The sequence below is a fragment of the Labrus bergylta genome, chromosome 2, assembly GCF_963930695.1.
Source record: "Labrus bergylta chromosome 2, fLabBer1.1, whole genome shotgun sequence".
Classification (NCBI taxonomy): Eukaryota; Metazoa; Chordata; class Actinopteri; order Labriformes; family Labridae; genus Labrus; species Labrus bergylta.
The window spans coordinates 34,536,079-34,552,747 of NC_089196.1; the positions used below are offsets into that span (position 1 = coordinate 34,536,079).

Genomic DNA, 16,669 nt, shown 5'->3' on the forward strand with positions numbered 1-16,669 from the left:
GTAAATTTCAGTTACTAACCACAGCATCTTTCTGAGCTGTGTTTATGTTTAAGTCGTCTTCTGTTAACTTTAATTTCATCAGTCTAAAGAATTTGAGGACAAACACAGTGTTGGCTGTATTCTGAGTGAGATACTGTTCTAATAGAAAAAGAGAGAAATGTAGAGAACTTCAGCTCTGCCTCCTGATTACTGATTATCCATCTGCTAGTTTAAACTGGAACAATCTGATTAAAAATGATCTTTGTTCTAAATGCTTTCATTAACCAGCTGTTTGTTTGTATCAGGATGCAGGAACAGAGACCAGACTCTCCTGGACCCAGCTGTGTGTCCATGAAGAGTGACAACTCTAATGGTCGTCTTATTGACTTTAAAGATGGATGTCCTGCTGATGGAAGGTGAGAATTAAAAATCAAATTAATGTTATGTCTCTGTTGTTTAAAGACTCATATCTTGGCTCAGAGTTTCATTATATATATCCCGTTGTTTTCTTGTGTAATATGTCCTGTCACAGAGTTCAACAGGAGAGCTCCAACGTTCACAGAGATCAACCAGACCAGCAGAATCCAACAGACCTGGACTCCATCTTTATGGTGTGTTCAACACACTGTTAATTAATATACTACCATTACAATAATTTAATTCTAAGTTATTGTTCTGTTTAGACCAGCTGACCTTCAGACTGACAGATGAACCACATGTTGAGTTCTACCAGTTTATATTAAATATCCAGTGTCTCCTTCTGTTCCAGCTGCTGGAGGAGAACATCATCACCTTTGTGAAGAACGAGCTGAAGAGAGTCCACAGGGTTCTGAGTCCAGATTACCCAGAATGCTTAGAGAGTCAGAGTGAGGATGAAGAGCAGGGGAGAAGCTGTAAAGAGGCATTTTTGAAGATCACTCTGCACTTCCTGAGGAGGATGAAGCAGGAGGAGCTGGCTGACTGTCTGCAGAGCAGTAAGAACATTTTAACAGATTTAGTATTTTAGAAAAAGGACAAAGAGGTTTAAAGTTCCAAACTCAGATAGTCATGTGATCTATATCAGGATCTGTTCATTGATTTCAGTTCTTTCTTTATTCAGGAACGTTTGGTGCAATGTGCCAAAAAAACCTCAAATCTAACCTGAAGAAGAAGTTCCAGTGTGTGTTTGAGGGGATTGCTAAAGCAGGAAACCCAACCCTTCTGAACCAGATCTACACAGAGCTCTACATCACAGAGGGAGGGACTGGAGAGGTCAATGATGAACATGAGGTCAGACAGATTGAAACAGCATCCAGGAAACCACACAGACCAGAAACAACTATCAGACAAGAAGACATCTTTAAAGCCTCACCTGGAAGAGATGAACCAATCAGAAGAGTGATGACAAAGGGAGTGGCTGGCATCGGGAAAACAGTCTTAACACAAAAGTTCACTCTGGACTGGGCAGAAGAGAAATACAACCAGAACATACACTTTACATTTCCATTCACTTTCAGAGAGCTGAATGTGCTGAAGAAGAAAAAGTTCAGCTTGGTGGAACTTGTTCATCACCTCTTTCCTGAAACCAAAGAAGCAGGAATCTGCAGGTTTGAAGAGTTCCAGGTTGTGTTCATCTTTGACGGTCTGGATGAGTGTCGACTTCCTCTGGACTTTAAAAACAACGAGACCCTGACTGATGTTACAGAGTCCACCTCAGTGGATGTGCTGCTGACTAACCTCATCAGGGGGAAACTGCTTCCCTCTGCTCACCTCTGGATAACTACAAGACCTGCAGCAGCCAATCAGATCCCTCCTGAGTGTGTTGACATGGTGACAGAGGTCAGAGGGTTCACTGACCCACAGAAGAAGGAGTACTTCAGGAAGAGGTTCAGAAATGAGGAGCAAGCCGACAGAATCATCTCCCACATCAAGACATCCCGAAGCCTCCACATCATGTGCCACATCCCAGTCTTCTGCTGGATCACTGCTACAGTTCTGGAGGATGTGCTGAAGACCAGAGAGGGAGGAGAGCTGCCCAAGACCCTGACTGAGATGTACATCCACTTCCTGGTGTTTCAGTCCAAACTGAAGAACATCAAGTATGATGTAGGAGCTGAGACGGATCCTCACTGGAATGAAAAGAGCAGGAAGATGATTAAGTCTCTGGGAAAACTGGCTTTTGAGCAGCTGCAGAAAAGAAACCTGATCTTCTATGACTCTGACCTGACAGAGTGTGGCATCGATATCAGAGCAGCCTCAGTGTACTCAGGAGTGTTCACACAGATCTTTAAAGAGGAGAGAGGACTGTACCAGGACAAGGTGTTCTGCTTCATCCATCTGAGTGTTCAGGAGTTTCTGGCTGCTCTTCATGTCCATCTGACCTTCATCAACTCTGGAGTCAATCTGATGTCAGAAAAAAAAAAAACATCCCAGAGGTCTAAATTATTCAGAGAAAAACCTGACCCAACACTTTTATATCAGAGTGCTGTGGACCAGGCCTTACAGAGTCCTAATGGACACCTGGACTTGTTCCTCCGCTTCCTCCTCGGTCTTTCTCTAGAGACCAATCAGAATCTCATACGAGGTCTGCTGACACACACAGGAAGTGGCTCAAAGACCAATCAGAAAACAGTCAAGTACATCAAGGAGAAGATCAGTGAGGATCTGTCTGCAGAGAAAAGCATCAATCTGTTCCACTGTCTGAATGAACTGAATGATCGTTCTCTAGTGGAGGAGATCCAACAGTCCCTGAGATCAGGACGTCTCTCCACAGATAAACTGTCTCCTGCTCAGTGGTCAGCTCTGGTCTTCATCTTACTGTCATCAGAAAAAGATCTGGGCCTTTTTGATCTGAAGAAATACTCTGCTTCACAGGAGGCTCTTCTGAGGCTGCTGCCTGTGATCAAAGCTTCAAACAAAGCTCTGTACGTGCTCACATAACTATCCAGTTCAAATGTAGTTCTCTTCATTCAGAAATAACAACTATAGTTTGTAATTGCTTTCATTTGTGTTCTTCTGAATCCTCTTCAGCCTGAGTGGTTGTAACCTCTCAGAGAGAAGCTGTGAAGCTCTGTCCTCAGTCCTCAGCTCCCAGTCCTCTAGTCTGAGAGAGCTGGACCTGAGCAACAACAACCTGCATGATTCTGAAGTGAAGCTGCTGTGTAGTGGTTTAAAGACTCTACACTGTTCACTGGAAACGCTCAGGTAAGGACTTATTCATGTGAAAGTTTACCCAATAAGCTTAAATGTACTTAGTTTATTTGATATTTTGATTAACTTACCAAACATATCCTCTTCAGGCTGAGTGGTTGTAACCTCTCAGAGAGAAGCTGTGAAGCTCTGTCCTCAGTCCTCAGCTCCCAGTCCTCTAATCTGAGAGAGCTGGACCTGAGCAATAACAACCTGCATGATTCAGGAGTGAAGCTGCTGTGTAGTGGTTTAAAGACTCTACACTGTTCACTGGAAACGTTCAGGTAAGGACTTATTCATGTAAAAGTTTACCCAATAAGCTTAAATGTACTTAGTTTTTTTGATATTTTGATTAACTTACCAAACATATCCTCTTCAGGCTGAGTGTCTGTAACCTCTCAGAGAGAAGCTGTGAAGCTCTGTCCTCAGTCCTCAGCTCCCAGTCCTCTAGTCTGAGAGAGCTGGACCTGAGCAACAACAACCTGCATGATTCAGGAGTGAAGCTGCTGTCTACTGGATTAAAGAGTCCACTCTGTAGACTGGACACTCTCAGGTTAGTGTGCTGCTGATCCAGATTATTCCTAAGATCACGTTTTCTTGATGAATCATTTATTAAATTGTCCTTGGTGGTGGTTTAAAGTTTGACTGTATGTTACCACATTAAAGCTGTAAAGCGCAGAGCTCGTTCTATAGCTCTCAGTCTTTTAGTCTGAGGAAGCTGGACTGGAATAAAGAAAGTTAAATATGAAGTTCTTTCCCCACCAACAAACAAACCATGGATAAAGTTTGGAACATAAAGAACTAAAGAATCTTCTTTTCAGATGAAACAGTTCAGAACTGTTTCTACATCACTGCTGATGTCAAAACAATCTGTGTGTTTATCTCACGCTCTGTCTTACCTTCACTATTTGTCACCAGAGTAAATATTGATTAGTATCAGATTATGAAGTCTATTCTGTTCAGCTGCATGGTTATGACGGGATGTTACTGGTAAAACAGTGAAGAATGGACCAATGGATGTTAAGCATAGTGTGTGTGCGTGTGTGTGTGTGTGTGTGTGTGTGTGTGTGTGTGTAGTCTGTCAGGTTGTCTGATCACAGGAGAAGGTTGTGCGTCTCTGGCCTCAGCTCTAAGCTCCTCCCACCTGAGACATCTGGACCTGAGCTACAATCATCCAGGAGAACGAGGAAAGAAGCTGCTGTCTGCTGGACTGGAGGATCCACACTGCAGACTGGAGACACTGAGGTACAGACAGACACACAGAAGCTGTCTCACTGTTTCTGAATGATGAACTCTGCTTCTTGTCTGATGCTGGATTTAAATGAAGATGTATGAAATAAATTCTGATCTGGTTACTTCCTCCAGTTTTGACCATAGTGGACTGCACAGACTGGATCCTGATCCGAGGATGTGTGAGTGTGTTTTCATTTCTCTTCATCAGAACACAGAAGCACATGTTGGATTGTAGAAGAGTAAATGCTCTTGAACAATCAGACGGAGACTATGGCTTGTGAATACAGGATTTGTTTATTTCTCTCCGAGCAGTTAGTAACAATAACTTAGATTTATATAGCGCCTTTCATGAAAGCCTAAATAAAACCATCGGTTTGAATGATTCTGATGACGTGGATCTGTCAGTAAAGTTTGATATTTAGTGAAATAGGTTTGCTTTGTTGTTAAGGGAGCGAGCATTCTGCAGCATAAATGAGGCGGTGGTGTATTCTGAAGCAGAGGGAGAAAGAGGAGTGGTTCTGTCAACACACACAACAACAGGTATCAGGTTTCTGGTGTGCACGTGTGATTTGTTGTGATGATGGCGCCGGTCAGACACTACAGTGGGGATAGCATGGTCAGTGTAAACAAACTTGCATCGGGCAGCCCTATGCACGTAGTGAGGACGGCGCAGGAGTCCAAAAGCTTTAATGGAAGCAAGGTTGTCCGGAGAGAAGTGGCAGGTGAGATTCCGGAGTTGCAGAGCGGAGTATGTTAGTAGTAACATGTCCGCAGCAGGGAGAGCAGCTGCTAGCCGCAGGCTGAAAGCCGCAAGCTACCGGGCGCCAGCCGGGGTCAGGAAAACCGCAGGCATGAGAGCCAAACCAGGATAAGAGCCAAACCAGGATAAGCAAAGGACCAATTTTGTGGCAGACGGGGGACCCGTCTGGACACAATCGGAGCAGGAGAACAGCAGCCGGCAGTCTGGTTGTCAGGCAGGCCTCTTCACCGCCAGCAGCCGAGCCAGAGTAGTGGAAAGCGGCAGCCAGCGGTAGCCAACAGGTGGCGCAGGGCGATTGGTCCAAGCCAGGTAGGGAGCCGACGTGGCCGACGAAGAAGGACGGTCCACCAATAAGGCAGGCGAGGGTCCAGTGATCACAGACTGGTGAGGATATCCTGATAGCTGTGTGAGAAGCTAACAGCTGATTGGTGGCTAGCGCTAACAGCTGATCGTCATAGATGGTGAGTAGCTGTCAGTTTACACAAACTGAAAGCAGCAGCAAAGTCGATCTGTTTGCAGACTGTTAGTAGAGGATAAGTAGGAGGGAGAAGCATAGATAGCACAAAAGAAACACCATTTTTGTCACGGATCGTGAAGCGGCGACATACACGCCAGCGTCCTCGCTCAACCGGAACTTTTATAACATCCCAATCATCCTTTTATGGGCAATTAACACACTGAGCAATTACGACATGTGTGTTATATGAAGACCATTTCCTAGAAGTTTCCTGGACAGACAACTGGTCTCTTAACAGGAAAGAGAGTGTGTGTGTGTGTGTCTTGTGTATCAGAACATGATCTTATGACTTGGCTAAATTCAGAGGTTAGATAACTATTGGTTTGTGCCTGCTGCTGTCCAGATTGTGTTTCTGTTATGATTAAACCTTTCAAACTACAACAGGATGAGGGCTGGAAGTAACACAAAGTGATGATAAAAGTGAGGGTGATGGAAACTCAAATATTAAATAAAAAATGTAAACTGAAATAAAAGTGATAATCCAGTGAATAGAAAATCACCATTCATCACATCCAACAGAAATGTATATTTTACAACATGCAGTTTTTGTGACATTTCACATTTTGATGTTGGCTGCTGGCCGGCTGCTCGTAGTCGAGCTCGTGGAGCTCATCAACTTTAAAAACAACAGAAATCATTTTTGATTTGACGTTCATTTTCATAAACATGTAAATATGCAGAGTCTCCAACATCAAGTTCTCTCCTCAAAAACGTCCAGACGTGAATTCAGTGATGAAATAGTAACAGAATATCTTTAGAGACATAAGCTAGCTCTCCTCCTCATCTTCTGGCTGTGCAGACAGTAAGGCACACACCAAAGTCCACGATCACCATAGTACAGGCCAGCAGGAACATCCAACAACAATACACAAGTCAGCTGCAGGCCGCCAGGTGGCCAGGTGAGGACGAGACGGCGTGGCCTACGCATTAGACAAGCGGAAAAAAAACTCACAAGGACTGAGTTGTCATCTGTTTCTTCAGATTTCGATCTGTTCATCCAGTCCAGTTAAATTTACATTAAAACAAAAACATGTATGTTGTAGAGCCTAGATTGATGGTAAAGAAATGGTCTCCATGACTTCAGAAACACAGTTTCAAACTAGTTAGACAGGACAAAGGGACGTGGCACACTCCTGCTGCCATCACATTGTGTGTGACAGTGAAAGTGGAAATGAGGCTCCTGTTTGTGCTGAATGTGACCTCTGAGGACAGAACAGTTGGAGACAGCAGATGGTTCATAGATTCTTTGTGCTGCACTTTGATTAGTCAGACTTTATTCACTGCATGTGTTTGTTGATTTGGATCTCCATTCATCCTGGCTGCCATGGTAACTCCATTTGAACTTAATTAGAAGTGGATTATTACATTTCAGTGCTGTCAAACATCATTCAGTGCTGAATATGAACTGTAAGTTTGATTGGCTCTCAGTAAGTAGGGGTGTAACGGTACACAAACATTTCAGTTCGGTACAGTTCTCAGTTTTGAAGCTTCGGTTCGGTACATTTTCACTACAGTAAAGGGACCTGATGCAACGCTTTTTTTTCTTTATAGGAACATTTATAATTTCCCTTTTACACATTGGACTAAGTGCAGCATCAACAGTTCAGACTTGTACACCTGCTCAGGTTACTTTTTAATAACATTTTAAATTAAACATTGTGGAAAAAAAAAAACATAAAATAAACTTATGCTGCTTCCTTCAACCAAAAGAGTCTCCAATAAATAAAAGACATGAATAAAATAAAGTATTTTAGAATGAAATGAAGTCATACGGGACAAATGTACAAATATTTGTTTTTAATTACACTTCCACCTTTTAGTTTATGATGGCGACACTTTTTTGAATGCTCTTTGAGCACATAATAAACCTAATCACATCTGGGACAGTGTAGTTTCAGAACTATTAATATTTCCCTCTGTCGATAACTTCAATGGCATTTTTTATGGCTTTGGCCCGTTTAGAATTACTAGCAAAAGGCTGTCTGTTTTTTCCTAGTTGCAGTGATGTTTACGTTTGCGTGGTGCCTTTTCAAGTGCTTTAATAAGTTGGACGTGTTGCCTGTGACGTACCCGATGTCCGCTGAACATCAGTGGCACACTACTCTCGTCTTGTCAACGTCTCTTTGTCCATTATTGTGGGAATGGGGAGGGAGGTGTTCATTCTATCATGCTGCAGGTTATGCTCCCACACAGATGCGTCTCCCCCTCCCCTTTTGCTCTTAGTTTGAGCGGGATCATCGCTGAAAATTAAAACGAAACTTAAGAGTTCTGTAAAAAGAACTCCATCCCGGTTATATGCAACTGTCCAGACCAACAGGACTTGAGGAACGAGTAAGCTGCACAGTTCGCACGGTTTATGTTTGAACTTTTTTACAAGTTATTAACTAAAAGCTGTGTCCCATACCAGCAGCCACAGCCTTCCTTCACCCTGAGGTGTGCTTCCGCTTTGCGGTCCGTGTGGGAACACAGATTAAATCACTTTTGTTCCGTGCGTACTCGGATCAGTCCTGTACTGAAACGGTCCGGTCTGAGTACGTGTACCTTTACACCCCTATCAGTAAGTGTCAGTAAAGTTGTTGATGAATGAACAGATGATAACCTGCAGCTGTGTTGTGTCTCGTTCTCTCCATCAGACGCCTGTGAGCTGGAACTGGACACAAACACAGTGAACAGAAAACTGAAACTGTCTGACAACAACAGGAAGGTGATACATGTGAAGGAGCTTCAGTCATATCCTGATCATCCAGATAGATTTGAACACTACTATCCTCAGCTGCTGTGTAGGACTGGTCTGACTGGTCGCTGTTACTGGGAGGTCGAGTGGAGAGGAAAGGTTTCTGTATCAGTGAGTTACAGAGGAATCAGAAGGAGAGGAGACATGAATGGATGTTGGTTTGGATTAAATGATCAGTCCTGGAGTCTGATCTGCTCTAATGGAGATTACTCTGTCAGTCACAATGACATAAGAACAAAGATCTCCTCCTCCTCCTCCTTCTCCTCTTCCTCCTCTTCCTCCTCCTCTGTCTCTAATAGAGTAGCAGTGTATGTGGACTGTCCTGCTGGCTCTCTGTCCTTCTACAGAGTCTCCTCTGACACACTGATCCACCTCCACACCTTCAACACCACATTCACTGAACCTCTCTATCCTGGGTTTATGTTCTGGTCTCCTGGTTCTTCAGTGTCTCTGTGTGGTCTGTCGGTCTGAGAAACACTGCTGACTGAAGATCAGCTGACTCTGTTCACTCTGTCCAGCTGGTCTGTTTCATGGTTGGTGGGTGTGATAATGGGGGGTGGGGGTGGTAATGGGGGTTAAATGTTCTACATCACAGAAAAACAATGGACCCCCTTCTGTAATGTCTGTATTGTTCTGATCTCACCAATAAAAAACAAGTGACAATTAAACAATTAAAGTCCTCCTCCTGCTGTCTTGATATTGGCAGCAGGAGGAGGAGTCATGTCTCCAGATCTGTTACAAATGGTAAACTTGTCTCTCAGGTGTCTTCCCACAGGCCCTGAAAACAGCAGTCATCAAGCCACTACTAGAAAAGAACAATCTAGACAATAATGAATAATTACAGGCCTATATCAAATCTTCCTCTGTTAGGTCAAATGATAGACAAAGCTGTGTTTCAGAAGTTAAATAACTTCTTGATATTGAACAACTGTTTGGATGTCTTCCAGTCAGGTTTTGGACCAAACCGCAGCACTGAGACAGCTCTGGTTAAAGAGTAACTAAACCCTAAAACCACTTTTTCCAACTCTAAACCTCTGTATTTGAGTATTAAGTAGTGTTATGGATCAATCCAAGTCCCAATCTCGACATTTGAGTACAAAGTATTGAAATTTGAAATATTGTGTTAGAAATGTGCATAGTGTATGCACTAACGGCTGTGTGTAGTACAGTATGACGTAGGAGTTCAGCCCCACGTCACCAAACCTATAAAAGCCTCGTCACCTGACTCGGCGAACTGTGGGGACCACAGACTGTAAAAATAATGGACGGGACAAGGTCCCCGGTCTAGTGAAGCTTTTATTTTTAGAGCCCCCCCTACTGACTGGCTGCAGTATAGGTCATAAGCCCCGCCTCCTCAATGATAACAGATGGGATGTTGGTCAAACTGTAAAGTTAAAATACTCGTCACATAATTTTTTTCCAAACATAAACTCTGCTTTGATCATTAGTTATTATCACCCTACATTGTGTTCAAGTGCTCATTTTTCTGTGAAGTTTGTTTTAAATAAGTTATTTGAGGTTGAAAAACGGGATTTTACGTCATATTTGACGATGATTGACAGCCGCATATCTTGCGTAGCTCTCTTTGTGAATAACAAAAGTTACGTAGTGAAGGAAAGCCGAGACGCCATTGAATTTTTCCGTTCAGTGTTTTCATCTTTTTTGAGCTGGTAAAATTAGTTGTTCTGCAGTAAACTGTTCTAACCGACCTGTGGGAGCTAAGGGATCTTTGCAGTTTTTTCGGTAAGTAAAAAAGTGATTTATGTGTCATTGGTTGGTTAAAGTCGTTATCTAGCTAGCTAACACATAAGCAGTCTAAGGTTAGCTGAAATGTTGTAAAGCTAGGTTACTTATCCGGCATGATTTATCTTTTTATTTTATTTTTTAACATGAGCAAACCTAATAACTGACATGCTATGTTTCTTGATATTGTTATATCGTTATTGTGATTTAAATTGTATTTAAAACCAAGAATCGTAATATAAAATCCACTCATAGATGCGGTTCATTGACTGTACAGTTATTTTACAGCAAAAATAAAAACATCTGGTAAAGTCTCAAAAAAGTATCGAGGGCAAAAACAAAGCCAAATAATTTAAATCTGGCCTGCATCATTACTAATGTGTACATGTTTACAGTCTGAGTGATAAGTGGGCTAAACAGAGAGTAACAGGTTTTACTTTCACCGTGCAGGCTGAAATTCATAGTACTATATACGAGGGTAGAATATTTCTCTATGTATCCAGATAAAACTAAAGGTAAGCTCTGATTTAATATAACTGTTACTGATTTAAGAGACTAACCGAAACGTGAACGCAAACATCAACAACCTGCGGCGGTTTAATGTAATATTAACCGAGCATCATGCTGCTTAAACGTGATAAATATTCTGCATTGTCTTCCACACACGACCAATTCAACAGTCACAAGTTGATCATATTGTAAATTTAATGATGCTCATTGAGAAATTGTTCTAAAAAATGTTTCGGTGATTGTGACTGTGTCTGTATTTAACACCGTTGAAAGGAAGGTGTTAATGCAGGAGACCAGTGTTACACACAACATGCTGCTGTTATGTGAGTTAGGAGGAGACAATAAAAGAAGACATAAAGATCACGTTTTCCCCCACACATGTTAATATGTTTTAAATGTCATGCATTTATTTTTGATTTCGCTTCAATAATCGTTAACGAAGAGAAACACCATGATTAAACTACAGGCTATTGTTGCCTTTTTATAGCCAAAGAAAACTGAACATTCACAGCCTCTGCATTCAAAAGAATTTCAACATTGACATTTATGTCGTCCTATTTCCCTCTTCTCACCAACATTTTATTTTAAACTGGGGATTTCCTTTTTCTCGGGTCACGCGTCTCTCCCCCAGCTCGCCCCCTCCGGTGCGCTCCTCTCCATAGTGCGCTCGTCTTCTCCCTCTAAAGCTGCTGATACTCTGTAGGACGCTTTGATTGGGGCACCTCACCAATAAAATACTATTTTATATTTTAAGCAGTTTGCCACCACACTGCACTTTTACTCTCCAAAGACATATGAGTATGTGCGTGACAACTTTAATAAAGCTTTACCACACAGTCACACCATCCGCACAGCTGATCCAGGATTTACTGTAGCATCTTCTACAGCACTGAAAGGTCATGTACAGGCAAACAGAGAGAAGGGAAAAGAAACAATCTGTGCTCTCAAATAACAAAGCAGTCTCAAATCTTTTTGAGGAATTACAGCTAAAAAAATTCACTTTCCATACAGTACATCCTCTGATAAATACAGTGAAGTACTTTGATTGCATTTCTGTGGTGTTCCTGTAGGAGACCATGATGCAGCCAGACTGAAGCAGCAGGTTGTGAAGGTGGACGCCATCATCTTGTCTTTGCAGTGCTGATTCTGAAGAGAACGCCTTCACATAGGACTCAAAGGTAAAATGACCTCTCATGATTGGACCGTGTTATTGTAACCGCTATCGGCATCAAAGTAATTTTAGTAACAATTTATAATATTTCTTAAGATGTCAGGAAGACTATGTTGGGCCACGCAGGCTTAGGACAGTCAAACAATGGACTTGGGCCTGCACCTCTGTAAAAGCCTCATTTGAGTTATTCACTGAGATCACAAAGAGGCCTAAAAGGACTCTTAATCCCAGAATCCCCTGCGGTACTCCACACCTACGCGTGAAGTAAGGGGGGGACCGGAACCTCTCTCTCCTCATTGGAGGGGACCTGAGGTAGACCCCCCATGGAGCAGGCCAGGCTACAAAAACTCCAAGACTTCCATTGTTCTTCCTCTTTCCACGCGCTGACTTCTAGTGCTCGGAGACCCAAGCTCACCTCCTGTTTCTGCAACAATCGTCCTTTGTTTTTTTGGCGCGCAGGTAATCCGCGGCCAGCAGTGTTCTAAATTCCGAGCTCGGATTGTCCAGTGAACGCATCTCAGTTTCTCAGAGAGCGTCAGACTATACCAGATTATCAGAAAGATAACGGTCTTATTCCGTCCTGCAACGAAAGGACATCAAAAGGACATCTTTCCACTCGACGGAGAACCAACGAAGCCGCTCTCGCCGTAAGGGACCCTCGCCGCCATCAGACGCCTCTGCACCAGGACGGACAGACGATCTGCTCCATCACCGGACTCTTTTCCTTTCACCAATCGCGGACAAAGTGATTCACAAGTGAGGTTTAATTAGGTCTGGGCAGAATTAGCTTTAGAGAGTGTTTTTAACAATTGTTGATCAAAGCAGAAACTGTAATTTTTATCTTTGTTGGACCGCTGCGTCCTGAGTTTTAACTGTTTAAAACTCTTGTTGTTGTTTCGGACCGCTGCGTCCTATATGTGTTTAACGTAACAGCGTTATAACCGGGTATTACTCTTCTGATCAGAAAGGCCAGTGTAAGCCGTATTAACTTGAATTCGGCTATTGGTTTGTTTCTGTGAATGAAGGGAATTACTCCGAGTTGTGGCGCGGGAGTTGGACTGTGATCCGGCCTTTTCAGGCACGCATTTCTCTTTTATTCTCTTTTATCCTCTTTTATTTCCCCTTCTACAAACATACACACACACACATATTCCCGTGTAAACGTACATCTGGAGACCAACTCCACCAGCGCGCCATTACACACAGCGATCTATACACTCGCGGCCATCCAGACGCCTCAGAGACACAGATCGTGTAGGGCCAGAACTCGGTCTCTTTTAGACATTAAGGACACATTTAGGTCTCTATTAGGTGTGCGCCATCGGAAGGGTGACCACGTGGGACAAAGTAATCTTCCCCCCCCTTTTCTCTCCCTTTCATCCACACAAGCACGCACCCAGGTCTTTGTTAGGTTTGCGCCATCGTGAACGACCACGTGGGTATGAAGCCATCTCCCCCCTTTTCTTCTTCCCCCTCTCTCTCTCTCTCACACACACACACACACACACACACACCTACATTCACACCCCTTCCACAAGCATTTGCTTGATAATGTTTGTTGCTTAGATTAGTTTATAATAGTTATTTGTTTAATTAAGTTCATTGATTTTGGATTGATGTTGCTTTATTTAAATAAATTCTGTTATAATTTAAGAGAGCAGTTGTTTGTGGTTACTGGTGTATTTGCATTGTGATATAAGCTGGGTGCGAAGGCTTTGTGTACGGATTTCACGCCTTCAATTTATTAAATATAGTTATTCATTATTAATAATATTAGTAATTAAATAACTAATTTGAGTGATATTTTGGTTATATTTACCTGATTACAGGTTGGTGCCCCAAAACGAGATTAAAAATAGTTTAATGATATTTTATTTAGATTATTAATAATTAAGTATAATTATTAAAGAATATAACCAAAGTTGACTTGATACAACCCCAACAACTAGCAGAAGATTTTAACAGCCTCTATGGTTCTGCAAGAAGTTCATGTTTAAATTGTTCTTCTTTCTGTCTTCAAGGAAATCAATGCCCAAAGGAAACAGCAGTCCAGACTCTGATTCCAGCTCCGGTGAAGTTCTGCACACAAATTGGCTTTCTGATTATATGAGAATATTTAAGATTAGTTCAATTTATCAGGCTGGCCCATGTGATGACAGTTTACAATAATCTTCAATAGAAAGTGGCAGGAACACTTTTGTCTTAAAACATAAATTCATAAAGATGATCGTATTATTGAATTCATCATGTCTTATTATATATTTTGTTTTTTCTCTTAAATAGTTCTCCTGTCTTAAAAACAACCTTTAGAACCTGAAGTTTAGCAGAACCTGAGGACAGATCTGATTTCAGGTCTGAAGCATAAACATCAAGGTAAAATTCATTATACTTTACATTCAACTCCATGATTGTTTTTCTTTATTACAGAAGATGCTCTCAGATTCAGATCCATCAGCAACCCCTGACAACATGGAGGACTCGTCCCCTGACAACATGGAGGACTCGTCCCCTGACAACATGGAGGACTCGTCCCCTGACAACATGGAGGACTCGTCCCCTGACAACATGGAGGACTCGTCCCCTGAGCGTTTCCTGTCCTCTCTCGATGGTCTTCTTCTCTTCAGTTATTAACTCTTGAAAACAGCAGCACAACATGCCAGACTGTTTGACAAGTCTGTGATTTAATAAATGGAAATGGAATCTCATACGTATCTTGCTATGCTTATTGGCTTTAAATGTTTAATATTAAATAAGTTTGAAGGCCATTTATCTCAGACGAGCCCGGCTGTGACAAGCTGAGCTCGTCTGTTAGCTTTGCTGTTGTTGGTCAAGAAGAAATTAATGTCAGTTCAAGGCCTTTTCAAATGTGAGCTATAAACTTAACTGCTAAATGATTTTACTGTGACCAACACGTTGTTGTACTCCAGTTCATCAGAAACAGTCAATTCAGATTTAAAAAAAGTTTATTTAAACATTTTATGAAAAGAAATCTTCAATAAACAACCCCTGGCTTCATTAACCATGTGGAAGTAAGGGAGACCATCAGGTCAAACTGCTGGGACATAGGAGAAAGTATAAAACATAATTTGACAAAGAAATCCAAAGAAAAATCAAATAAAGTAAAGAGATCCTGGATGATTGTTTGACTGTTAAAATATGATGGAAAAGCAAATCCAACACAACCCTCCAGCATCTGGCCTTTCAAACACAGGGCAACATCATGTAAAGAAAAATAAATTAAATATTGACCTGGATCTCTGTGTTTTATCTGAGGATGACTATGGTAGCCTTCTCACTGTTCACTGTCACAAAGCTCCAGACTCTGTCCACCTTCTTCAGACGTCGATCAGCTCCTCTGGGTGATGGCAGAGAGGACTCTTCATCTGGGAGAGCTGCTGGTGTAAGGTCATTTCTACCACAGTGGATGAGCAGGGCATCTGGCACAGGTGATAAAAGGAGGAGGTTCCTTCAAACTAAGAGACCCCAGCCTGACCTCTGTAACAGGTGTGCAGATGAAGGTTGAAATGAGTCATTTTTAGGTTCAGTTGATTGTAAAATGGAAAAGAAAACATCACCTTTCTATTTAACATTTATCTGGTGTATGACTCTGTGATTTTTATTTTTAGAAGACTGTATTGTTAACAATATCTTGTTTTGACAATCCTCTTTATGAAACTTCAAAAAAAAAAAAAATCACAGGATATAAAACTTTTAACAGATGATTTTAACTTACACTTCACTTCTGTGGAAGATGTCAGACCTGCTTTTATCTCTTCTTTGCCTAAATGAAGACACAAAAACAATTGATTTACTGTTCATTTAAATATATTAGAAAAGCAGACATGACTCACATTGCAGACTATCAGTTTCTAACAGAATACAACATATCTTACCACCTGTAGTCTACGGTCTGTGGTGCTAACCTAGCTTAAATATAGCTTAAATATAGAATGATTTCGTTAAAACAGAGGACCCAGCAGCCCACGTATTTTCAATAATGATCAAAATAACTGGATTTTTTAAAAACACTGTGTTTAAATATTAGACTCTGAATACGGCGGTTTGTTGTACTTACACATTTCTTCATCGTAGACCGGCAGAGCGCTTTCAGCGTAGCTGGGCTGCGTAAGTCATCAGGGCAGTACGCTAAGTGGGCGGGGCGTGTTACCAGGGCTCCTCCCCCCGGACCCTACAGCGCAGACTCTGGCTCCAAATGACGTCAAAATCGCAAGATGGAAGCGCCCCTAAGCGGCGTATTTTGGCTTCAAGAACGTTGAGTGGGAACAGCTACAGTGCGCGCCCACTGCTCTCACCTCGTACTCTCTCTCCTCACTCGCTCCCCGCACACACACACACACACACACACACACACACACACACATGCACACTGAGCCCTGAGCCTGAGCCACTGTGTGTGTGTGTGTGTGTGTGTGTGTGTGTGTGTGTGTGTGTGTGTGTGTGTGTGTGTGTGTGTGTGTGTGTGTGTGTGGGGCAAACATTGTATCATGTTGCGGATGATAACGGCGTGAAAGGAGTGAGTGGGGGAGTTTACCCCCGTGCCCCCCTCCCTCTCCAAGTTGATACATTCTCCTGCTTATTCTGCTCCGGTCCCCGGCATCATAACGTGCCTCTCGCTCACACCTGAAGAACACACTCTCTCACCTCGTACTCTCTCTCTGAAATAAGTTGTTATTACCGTCAAATCTGCTGTATAAGACACACTTTAAACCCTCAGGCATCAGTTTAATTTACTACCCTCTTCAGTCATTAAGGACAAAAATGTCCACTTCCAAAAATCTGCTATAAAAATAGAACAGATTACTTTTTTTGTTGCTTTTTTCTGCATAAATCTCT

General features: G+C 42.2%; 3 protein-coding genes and 1 long non-coding RNA gene across 4 annotated transcripts in view; 3 read left to right on the forward strand and 1 right to left on the reverse strand.

The window, feature by feature from the left end:
• Positions 1–8,981, forward strand: part of LOC136181171 (stonustoxin subunit beta-like) — a 51,251-nt gene extending 42,270 nt beyond the window's left edge. Inside the window, exons 2-4 of the mRNA XM_065961722.1 lie at positions 4,225–4,392; positions 4,513–4,559; positions 8,291–8,981. Of these exons, the coding sequence (XP_065817794.1) occupies positions 4,556–4,559; positions 8,291–8,862 (576 nt within the window). The 5' untranslated portion in view covers positions 4,225–4,392; positions 4,513–4,555 and the 3' untranslated portion in view covers positions 8,863–8,981. The remainder of the gene's footprint in view (positions 1–4,224; positions 4,393–4,512; positions 4,560–8,290) is intronic.
• LOC109975750 (NLR family CARD domain-containing protein 3-like) overlaps positions 1–16,669 on the reverse strand; it is a 393,020-nt gene that overhangs the window by 231,314 nt on the left and 145,037 nt on the right. The window lies entirely within an intron of this gene.
• Positions 1–16,669, forward strand: part of LOC136181090 (NLR family CARD domain-containing protein 3-like) — a 412,285-nt gene that overhangs the window by 51,091 nt on the left and 344,525 nt on the right. The window contains exons 4-8 of the mRNA XM_065961361.1: positions 512–590; positions 749–953; positions 1,079–2,882; positions 2,989–3,162; positions 3,258–3,431. Of these exons, the coding sequence (XP_065817433.1) occupies positions 512–590; positions 749–953; positions 1,079–2,882; positions 2,989–3,162; positions 3,258–3,431 (2,436 nt within the window). The remainder of the gene's footprint in view (positions 1–511; positions 591–748; positions 954–1,078; positions 2,883–2,988; positions 3,163–3,257; positions 3,432–16,669) is intronic.
• Positions 10,153–15,069, forward strand: LOC136181237 (uncharacterized). The gene is made up of 3 exons (XR_010667595.1): positions 10,153–11,822; positions 13,837–13,886; positions 14,243–15,069. It is a non-coding gene; the product is annotated as an uncharacterized lncRNA (long non-coding RNA).